The sequence below is a fragment of the Rhinopithecus bieti genome, unplaced genomic scaffold, assembly GCF_001698545.2.
Source record: "Rhinopithecus bieti isolate Rb0 unplaced genomic scaffold, ASM169854v2 scaffold_23748, whole genome shotgun sequence".
NCBI classification, from domain to species: domain Eukaryota; kingdom Metazoa; phylum Chordata; class Mammalia; order Primates; family Cercopithecidae; genus Rhinopithecus; species Rhinopithecus bieti.
Genome location: NW_016811596.1, coordinates 2,286,065 through 2,297,366, shown reverse-complemented (window position 1 = coordinate 2,297,366; position 11,302 = coordinate 2,286,065). Strand labels below are relative to the sequence as shown.

Here is an 11,302-nt window from a genome sequence, read left to right as displayed (position 1 = left end):
CTGCCACCTCGCCCGGCTAGTTTTTTGTATTTTTTTAGTAGAGACGGGGTTTCACCGTGTTAGCCAGGATGGTCTCGATCTCCTGACCTCGTGATCTGCCTGTCTCGGCCTCCCAAAGTGCTGGGATTACAGGCTTGAGCCACCGCGCCCGGCCCCTTTTCTCTTCTTTTAATGCCAGCTGTGACCCACTAAATTGGTCTCATTACCTACTAATGTATATTTTCCCACAGTTTGAAATATACAATGTAAGACATTTTGTGTGCCAGTGGTCTCCAGATAATCACTATTTTTAATTTAATGTGCCCCTTCCAAATAAGTTAGTCTATTTCCTGTCCCCTAAAACTCCATTGCAGATAAATATATATTTTCTTATAAAGAGCTGTTATATTTTCATATAGAGAACTTTCCAACCAACTTTGAAATCATCCATCTTCTTAGCGTATTCTGAACCTCTGGAGAGTTTTTAAATCAAATTAAAACTACAAAACTCAATCTTCAGTGTTACCATTTTGCAGTGTAAACCTGATATAAATTGAATATTAAAATTAGCTCATCTAATACTCACTCATTAGAATTTAAAAAAGAGCCATTTATCCACTTCCAGTTCTTCTCTGATAATGAAAAATTTAATCCAATCCAAAATGCAATTGCTTTGTCATGTATCAGGTTCTGTGTGCGTGTCTATAAATGGAACAGAAGAATATTAAATCTGCTTATCTATTCTTGGTTCGATCCCCTAAAACCTAGTTCAAGCATCACCTCATCTCTGAAGTCTTTCCTAACTCCTTGTCAGCATTAATTATTCCTTCTTTGTGATATTTCTCTCTATGTTTTTATTTCTATTATTGTATTCATCACCTTATATTTAATTATTTTTTTACATATCCACTTAGTCATTCAAATTGTGAAGTCAAAGTCATCACTTCCATTACATAAAACCCCTGGGCTAATGCACAGACGTATTGGTATGGTTTAAAGAAAGTGTTAAGTTTTATTAAGGTATTTTATTTAATGATTTACCAATTCATCCTTATCTTGAATAAGCAGCAAACTGGATTCTTTGGTGGAACAATCAGCTAGACTGTTATTCCAACGGTTGACAGTGCGAGAAAATAGCAAGCATTTCTCTTGGACTTGCTGCCAATATATTGGGCAGTTTAAGAGATCCGGTCTTTCTAAAGTGAAAAGCAGAAATAAGAAATAAATGTTATATTTCTAACCTATCCCTGACACACCACAACCAATCACACACACATATCATTATAAATGTTCAAAGTTTTTATTATCACTGTGAGAAAAATGAATTTGTTATAAAGTTGAGGTTTTCAAGACCTACTGTTCATTCTGGTACCAAGAATTGGGAATTAGTGACCAGTTATCTTGAGCATAAATGGAGTCATAAAATATTAAAGTAGGAAAATACCATCAGAATAATTTAAACTGCCACATCTTTCATTTTAAGACAGCGAGAGACAGAATAACTTGTTTAAATTCAGCCAGTCAGATGAAATATTTCTATTTCTCAGTTTCCTTAAATTCATCACCAGTGCCTATTCCACTACACAGGCAACAATATAAAACTCATGTAAAAAGTGCTGATTTTAAATGATGCACAAAATGCATAGCAAATAATTATTTTCACTAAATTAATGAGAAATACCATGGAGAAAAAAGTATAAGAAAATTTCTAATTGCTGAACGAGGTATTTACCTACTTAATGTGATCTATTGGATAGAATTTTCCAGAGGGACTTTCAGGTTTTCTTAAAACTTCCATTCTGTGAGAATGTGAACACAGATCATACTCCACTACAGTCACTCAACAACAGTCACCTTTTTTTATTAACACACGCTGGAACAAGACTAATGTGGCTGCATGGTGAGGAAATATAATAAATAGTAAAGAATTCGTTCTATGTTTAAGTTCTATCAATTATCTTCAGGCCAAACTTGACAGCTCACTAAGATAATCAAATGTTTCACATATTTTCCTATCAACAATGGAGTATCCTAGCAGAGGCTTCTCATGAGGCAGCATGCTTTGCTGGTTAAAACCTTAGGTTCAGAAGTCAGACCACGTACGTATAATTCCCAGCCTCCTCACTTGATGCTTATGTGACCCTCAGCAAGTTGTTGAATCCTTTTGTGCCTCAGTTTTCTAATTCAGAAAAGCAGAATGATAAGAATATCTTAACATATGGATTGTTATGAATTGTACCAAAAGTAACACATGAAATCTACCAAATATTAATTGTTATTCTTAGGAAATTCAAGCCACACAATTACCTGTTGTTTTAGTCCTGTTCTGTTGGATGTCCACACTGCATTTTCCTATTGATGATTTCTGTAGTAAGGATATCACTAGTACATAACGAAAAACAATTAAGAGTATTAAATGCTGAAATGTGTGGTGGAGTGGATATATTACATTTGTTACTTCAGGAAACTAAATAATCTCAACAAGCTTGAATATGGACAGAAGATAAAAGTATTAGCAATGTGGTAAAAAAAAAAACAAAAAACAAAAAAAAAGGGTCTCACCTACAGGAAGCATACAGAAAAAAGTAAGAAAAAACAAAACAGGTGGACTCACACAGGCATTAGGTTGCCTGTGTCTACTAGATAAGTCAATCTAACGGCATTACTTAACTCTTAAATTGCCTACAGTCTCACCCGAACTTTGTCATCTTCAAAATGAGTCTAATTGTGCCTGTTCCAAGGGAGAGATTGTCTGCTGCAATCTGGAATTTTAGTAGGTACATAATAAGCCATAAATAACTGGAAATGTTTCTTTTCTTTGTTATCATCTTTGTGGCACAATTGTGATCTTTTTCAAAAGTTCTTGGGCCACATATATAATACCCCGTGATGACTCTCAGGGCAATTGGGAAGACAAATATGAAAGGCTGGTATCCAAAGTGGATATGGACTGACTGTTAGAAGCTTTGCTTCATGACTTTTTATTCATTGATCTTTCACTAAGATTGGGGTGGCCAAATTATGTTGAGATGCTCTAAGACACATGATGGAAGTAGAGTAACTATTATGCAACAAATCATGTTGCCTCACTTACCTGAAAGACTCAGCCCAGTAACAACCAAGACAAGGAGAATAATCCCAGCACAGCTAAGTTTCAGGGCAAATTGATGCCAAGGTGAACCCTGACAGACATCTGAGAAGTTAAGAAGAAAAAAACAAAAACAAACAAAAAAACCCAAAAAACCTCAGTTAACTCAGTGGAGTACATCTGGCACAAAAATGTACTTGGGGTAGCATAGGGACAATTAGATTCAGCTTAGGGGATGGGGGCAGGGAACAACCTGTATCCATCATTCTAAAAGAAGAGTCCTGCAAGATGGGTTCTCAGATCGAACAGAGTTTGCTCATGGATAAAATACAAACACTTATGCATGTGTGTATACAAAGGATTGGTATAAGAATCAAATGAGATAGGTAGAAAGATGTTTTGGAAATTACCAAGTGCTATACAAAAATGAAGTGCATGTCTTAATGTAGGTAGTAAGTCAAAGCATTTCGTCCAAGAAGGAAGACCTTCATTTAGTCAAGATATTTTTTGAGGCTCTATTTTGTGCCAACCACCATGTTAGGTCCTGGTGATATACAGAAATTCTGTTTTTGGACATGGAATCCTGTGCTTTGCTGTTGCCTAGAACCAACATCTCCAAGTTAGATCAAATGTATGGCCATCAAAGGAGAAGGAGAAGGTTTTGTGACTGTATATCATTTTCAATATTATCACTAGTATAACATAACATGCGCTTATGTCTACAACATTGCATTGTCTAAACCGAGTGTCAGATGTCTCTGCTTTTCTCTGTGATCATTTCAATTACTATATAATGAGTCTCCCATGTTCTTCAGAAGTTATGATTATATTGATGAAATGTTATAAATTCATCACAACTTTTTCAATATATTTTGCTCTATATCTTTGAAAACATGAATTAATAGAAAAAATAATAAAGAGAGACTTACTTATAAAAATATTCTGGAGAAACATGGGGACATAGCTTCCAAAATTAAATCAACTCTGATAAGGAATTATTCTGGTAGTATATGCCTCAGTTACACTGCTAGAAGTTGTACCTAAATAGCTGCCATATCTCTGATTTAATTGTAAGACTCCCTCTGCTCTCATTTGGTTTTTAACATATTAGATCTATTATAATTATAAATTACTTTATAAATTCTATTATTAGAGCCAGAAGCTTTTATAAGTAAAGGTTTTCTAATTTATCTGAAGCTATGGATTTATTTGTATTATCCATTCTTTTTTATTTTTTCTAATATTACTCCATGTAAGTGATTCCTTGCTATGAGTTACATGTTAAAAAATTTAGCATCAGATATACTATAATATTATCCTTTATTCTCATTATATGTTTCAGAATAGCCATGAAGCCATTTCTACTTTTCATGGTCCATTATCCTTGAGGATTAAGTCATGCAGTCCATTTGCAGACCTGATAATCTCTCACATTAACATGCTCACAGTGATATAAGTGAATTAGCTCTCTCTAAAACAGCCCTGAGGAGACAGAATTTAGTAGCGTTAGAGGTGATCAGAGATTGTGGGAGGAAACGTAATACATTGGAGTCAGGGTTGTAACATATGGATTATCATCTGGAACTATTTAGGACATGCTGTATCAGTGGAGGGGGCCAGGGAGGAGTAGATATCTAGAGGAGACTCCAAGGCCCCAGGGATACCTCTGAATGTGAGGAAACCAAGCTGGGTTATATTGGCCTAGAACTTCTAATGAGAGCTATGTGATACAGGAATGGCTACATGCAGTCAATGAGCCCAAGACAGCACTGGGATGGCTTTCCTTCCAGTTTTATGGACATACATTGTTTCATCTTTCTGTCTCTTCTCTCCCCCACCCTTCTCTTCCTTGAAACTCTAAGTTTGTTTGTCAAGTGGAGAAAGCTCTGTAAAGTCACTATTTTAATTGCTAAATTACTTAATTCTATTTATTTATTTATTTATTTATTTTTGAGACGGAGTTTCACTCTTGTTGCCCAGACTGGTGTGCAATGGTGCGATCTCGGCTCACCATAACCTCCGCCTCCCGGGTTCAAGCGATTCTCCTGCCTCAATCTCTCGAGTAGTTAGGATTACAAGCATGCACCACCAGGCCCGGCTAATTTTGTATTTTTTTATTTTTATTTTTTTTATTAAAGACGAGGTTTCTCCATGTTGGTCAGGCTGGTCTCGAAAGTGCTGGGATTACAGACGTGAGCCACCATGCCCGGCCCAATTCTGTTACTAACATTAATTTAGTAATTTTTCATTACTAAAGTCTAACATTGATTAAGAACAGTCTTTCCAATCTAGCAAATCTGAGCGTGAACATGCTATTTTGGAAAATACGTTCAACCTTCATAACCCACACATTTCCTCATCTGTGAAATGTGGAATAATATCTATGTCATAATATTTTGGAGAGGATTATATGAAACAATTCTTCTAAATGCTGGGCACAGTGTCTGGCACATGGTAACTGTTCAATGAACAGCAGTTCTTTTTCCTAAAAGGTTTTTTTCTTAGCTATAGGTAAAAGGCAACTTGGTGACTTTTAAAAACTGTTATTAGTTCATGCTAAAATATAAGGAGTTGAGTGGAGTGTACTGTGTCTGGGAGGAATGTACTCCTGTACTGTGTTTCTGTGGCACCACATGACATTAGAATTAATGGAGTTACAACAAATCACTACAGAGGTCAGGCAGACGTTAGTTATCTGGAAATACCTACCTATGGCTGTTCTCCATTTGAGTTTAAAAAGTATGTGAAATCATCTCATTTCATTGTTCTAAACCTTCCAATGGCTTTTCATCAGGCAAATCTGAGTCTGTAGAATGGCTCGTATGTCCCTGTTTAAGCTGGCCCTCACTTCTATTGGATGTTATCACTCACGTCTCTCTCTCTGGTTTCGTTGACTGCCTTAGATACAATCACCATGCTACAGAGTGACCACAGCCTCACCAGTTTAGCCAGAGTCTAGTAGTGGTTTTACATTTTGCCCTCACCCCGTCTAGCCTCCACACGCACACTCTGCATGCAGACACCTCCTACAATATCACAGGCATGTTTTCATTTTGAGGTTTTTGCACTTGTTGGTCACCTTCATAGAAGGCTCCTTTCTCAGGGTCTTATGTCTTTGTCCCTCATTTCTGTCAGGTTTTGACTCAATGTCATCTTCTCAGGGAGGCCTTCCTTGATTATTCTGTTTGATATGCCACCCTCCCCGAAAGCTAAATCCTATTTTCAAATTTTTCTTAATAACACTAACACCATCTCATCTTTTATACTGACTTGGTTATTTGTTTATTTGATTGATTGTGTGCCTTCATTGTTTTTTTTTAATTTTTATTTTTTATTATACTTTAAGTTCTAGGGTACACGTGTACAACGTGCAGATTTGTTATATATGTATACATGTGCCATGTTGGTTTGTTGCACCTGTTAACTCATCATTTACATTAGTTATTTCTCCTAATGTTATCCCTTCCCCCTTCCCCCACTTCACGACAGGCCCCAGTGTGTGATGTTCCCCTTCCTGTGTCCAGGTGTTCTCATTGTTCAGTTCCCACCTATGAGTGAGAACATGCGGTGTTAGGTTTTCTGTCCTTGTGATAGTTTGCTCAGAATGATGGTTTCCAGCTTCATCCATGTCCCTGCAAAGGACATGAACTCGTCCTTTTTTATGGCTACATAGTATTACATGGTGTATATGTGCCACATTTTCTTGATCCAGTCTCTCAATGATGGACATCTGGGTTGGTTCCAAGTCTTTGCTATTGCGAATGCTGNCCACTTCACGACAGGCCCCAGTGTGTGATGTTCCCCTTCCTGTGTCCAAGTGTTCTCATTGTTCAGTTCCCACCTATGAGTGAGAACATGCGGTGTTAGGTTTTCTGTCCTTGTGATAGTTTGCTCAGAATGATGGTTTCCAGCTTCATCCATGTCCCTGCAAAGGACATGAACTCGTCCTTTTTTATGGCTACATAGTATTACATGGTGTATATGTGCCACATTTTCTTGATCCAGTCTCTCAATGATGGACATTTGGGTTGGTTCCAAGTCTTTGCTATTGCGAATGCTGCCACAGTAAAGATACTTGTGCATGTGTCTTTATAGTAGCATGATTTATAATCCTTTGGGTATATACCTAGTAATGGGATCACTGGATCAAACGATATTTCTAGCTCTAGATCCTTGAGGAATAGCCATACTGTCTTCCACAAGTGTGCTTCCATTTTACTATAAACTCTATGAAGGAAAATAATTTTCTCTATTTTGTTCACTGCTGTATTCACAGCATGCCTGGCACAGAGTAGGAGTTTATTTTTGAATAAATGAATAAACTCTAGAGGCATATTTGCAAACACCTTATCCACTTTTCTAACAGACCAAACCCTTGGCCATTTGACCATAAGCAAGATAGGTTATCACTCACATCTCTCTTTCTGGTTTTGTTGACTTCCTTAGGTACAATCACCATGCTACAGAGTGACCACAGCCTCAACAGTTTAGCCAGAGTCCAATAGTGGTTTTACAATTATTTAATATCAGACCAGTGTTCTATAGTCACATACTTCGCTCTGGCTTTATTCTACTCTTGTTTTTTCTTTCAAGTTTACTCTCAGAATGACATTTTATAGGATAATTATTACAATCCAAGTAGAAAAAAATTTCCACATCCTTTGGGATCATAGCAACATTTGGGAAGAGTCTCACTATCTCTATATTCATTTTCTGACAATGCCCATTTTCTAGCTTTTGCTGGATATGAACAGAGGAAAAGAAAGACTTACTCTTTAAAAAAACCTCTTGCTCAACCAAATCCTCCCTATAGTTATTAGAATCCTCTAATTTTCTCTACTCTTATATGAAAATTGTAGTGAAACTTAACTGACAGCTCTAAGATTTTCTTCTTGACTTAAAACTTTGAGAATTCAATAGTTTAAAACTTAAACAGTCTTGAAACAGCACAAGTCAAATGCTCGGCATGATATGGAATGAGTATCAGAATGGTAAACAATTGTAATATTATCGATGATAGTAAATCCAGTTAGATATCAGAAAATAATTATGTGTCATAATAATTTCATACTGATTTTCTGCCTCAGTTTCTAGTTTCTTCCCATCCATCCACAGGCCATGCAGTCCATCACGTATTACCTCACATTGGTGTTCCCCACTTCTTTCACTCAGAATCTTAACTCTTCAGAGACACAGGAAAGTGCCAGTTTCAACAAATGGTAAGAAGGTTCATTACTGATATGCTTGAGTATTTTGTGGCTTGTCTCTTTCTAAGCTGTGATACTTTTCAAACTAGAAACTATCAGATAGTAATGATATTCAAATCTTTGATCTTGAATTTTTGTTTTCCAGGAAGTTTTCTGTTCTCTTGAGAGAGTGAAGTATGTTACTAATTAAGCCTATATTTTATATATATATTTATATATAATATATAATATATGTAAGATATATGTATAAAATATATATATATATATTTTGAGATAGAATCTCGCTGTGTCACCCAGGCTGGAGTACGGTGGCACAATTACAGCTCACTGAAGCCTTGATCTCTTGGGCTCAATCAATCCTTTCACCTCAGCCTCCCGAGTAGCTAGGACCACAGGCGTGTGCCACCACACTTGGCTATTTTTTTGTATTGTTTGTAGAGATGAAGTTTTGCCACATTACCCAGGCTGGTCTTGAACTCCTGGACTCAAGCAAACCACCCACCTCAGCCTACCAAAGTGCTGGGATTACAGGCATGAGCCACTGCAACTGGCCTACATGTTGTATTCTGAAAGGAATATTATGGATGAAAATGCACTGGGACCTAATCATAGTATTGATATTTTGTAGAGGAATTTGGAATAACGTACGTTGTTATTACAGCAAGTTTGCAATGTGTGTCTTAAATATTCCTTAGTTCATACATGCAAAATATTTTTCCTTCCTTCCTTCTTCCTTTACTTCCTTCCTTCCTTCCTCCTCCTCTTTCTGTCTCTTTCTCTCTCTCTTCCTTTTTCTCTCCTCTTTCTTTCTTTCTTTCCTTCTTTCTCTCTCTCTCTCTCTCTCTTTCTTTCTTTCTTCCTTCCTTCCTTCCTTCCTTCCTTCCTTCCTTTTTCTTTCTTTCCTTGTGGAGCAGGGGTAACCCATAGGCAGTGTGCCCAGTGTAGCCTAAAGTGTTGTTTCTTCAGTCTTTTAACCAAGGCTCAGTAAGACAGGTGATGTCTGCTTTTCATGCTAACTGGATTGAAAAAAAGAAATGTATGAGGCTGAAAATTTTTGTCCAAAGTTGTGATTACCTACAGGCAAGCCATCCAACACCCATTAAACGTTAATATAAAACTACTGCTCATCTTTAAAGCAATGATTTAAAGCCATAAATGTAACAGGAAGATCTAATTCTGGAAGATATACAAATGCCGAAAGGAATATTAAAGCGCCTTACCCCGAGGAAGAGATGAAGGTGAAGAATTTTCTGGGCCTGAGTCCTTGGGTAAGGTTAACTCAGCATATATCATGTGTTGGTCCATTGCAGACAGAGGAAGGTGGCATTAAACTTGCGTATAAGAAAAAACTCTCAATTCTGTGAGGTAAAATCAGCAAAAGGAAGCGTTCTGCCTGAAGTACTTTGTTGTCTCTCTTTTGTCCCCACCCACCTACACTTCTTGTTGGTGGTTTTCTCCATAAATTGCTGAGACAATCCACTCACCACATGTTCATTATACCTAGCTATGTAATATCTACTTTCCTTAATTAACTGGCCTGTTGTTTGGCAAAATTCTGGGAGGCTCGTTTGTTCTTGTTTTTCTAACCATTCTTTTTCTGTTCCTCTCTCAGGGCCAGTACCAGAGTGAAGCAGATAAGGCATAGCCTGGGGTTCCAATTTAAGGGGCCCCCACAAAACTCAGTAATTAACAGAAATAATATTTAGCACAATTTTGTAAAAGTAAAAATTAACGTAAAAAAGTCCATAATGCTATTCAAAGACTCTAAAATCTTCCTGAAATATCTGTGCTCCAAAGAAAGTTGTGAAATGTGAAAAATGGGAACATAAATGTGAGAAAGCCCAATGAATAACACAACAGAAAAAGCAATGTGCTAAAGATCAACAGCCTACTGTTAGCTTAGTTCTAGAGGCACTGCTGGATATGATAGCATTTCACATAACTAAAAGTATTTGGAAGCCATCAGAATTGTAGGAAGTGGAGCATATGGAATTTTTTTTCTCTTTCAAAGATTTTCTTTTCCTTTCAAGGTGATTATAGAATGTGTGTACTTTTTTTCCTTTTTCTTTTTTTATTATACTTTAAGTATAATAAAGTATATATACTATATATACTTTATAGTATATATAATAAAGTATAACCTGTACGTTGTGCACAACATACAGTTTTGTTACATATGTATACATGTGCCATGTTGCTGTGCTGCACCCGTTTACTCATCATTTACATTAGGTATGTCTCTTAATGCTATCCCTCCCCACTCCTCACACCCCATGACAGACTCCACTGTGTGGTGTTCCCCACCCTGTGTCCAAGTGTTCTCATTGTTCAGTTCCCACCTATGAGCGAGAACATGCACAGTTTGGTTTTCTGTTGTTGTGATAGTTTGCTCAGAATGATGGTTTCCAGCTTCATCCATGTCCCTACAAAGGACATGAACTCATCCTTTTTTATGGCTGCATAGTATTCCATGCTGTATATGTGCCACATTTTCTTAATCCAGTCTATCATTAATGGACATTTGGGTTGGTTCCAAGTCTTTGCTATTGTGAATAGTACCGCAATAAACATACGTGTGCATGTGTCTCTATAGCAGCATGATTTATCATCCTTTGGATATATGCCCAGTAATGGGATGGCTGGGTCAAATGGTATTTCTAGTTCTAGATCCTTGAGGAATCACCACACTGTCTTCCACAATAGTTGAACTAGTTTACAGTCCCACCAACAGTACAAAAGCATTCCTATTTCTCCACATCGTCTCCAGCACGTGTTGTTTCCTGACTTTTTAATGATCGCCATTCTAACTGGCGTGACATGGTATCTCATTGTGGTTTTGATTTGCATTTCTCTGATGGCCAGCTATGCTGAGCATTTTTTCATGTTGGCTGTTGGCTGCATAAATGTCTTCTTTTGTGAAGTGTCTGTTCATATCCTTTGCCCACTTTTGGATGGGGTTGTTTGATTTTTTCTTATAAATTTGTTTAAGTTCTTTGTAGATTCTGGATATTAGCCCTTTGTCAGATGG

The 11,302-nt window shown here is 37.0% G+C and overlaps 1 protein-coding gene across 1 annotated transcript in view; it reads right to left on the bottom strand.

The window, feature by feature from the left end:
- KLRB1 (killer cell lectin like receptor B1) overlaps positions 1–9,656 on the bottom strand; it is a 12,691-nt gene extending 3,035 nt beyond the window's left edge. Inside the window, exons 1-5 of the mRNA XM_017894308.1 lie at positions 9,495–9,656; positions 3,074–3,172; positions 2,287–2,361; positions 1,021–1,175; positions 566–681 (exon numbers count right to left, since the gene is read on the bottom strand). Coding sequence (XP_017749797.1) covers positions 566–681; positions 1,021–1,175; positions 2,287–2,361; positions 3,074–3,172; positions 9,495–9,579 — 530 coding nt within the window. The 5' untranslated portion in view covers positions 9,580–9,656. The remainder of the gene's footprint in view (positions 1–565; positions 682–1,020; positions 1,176–2,286; positions 2,362–3,073; positions 3,173–9,494) is intronic.
- Positions 9,657–11,302: the final 1,646 nt, after the last annotated feature.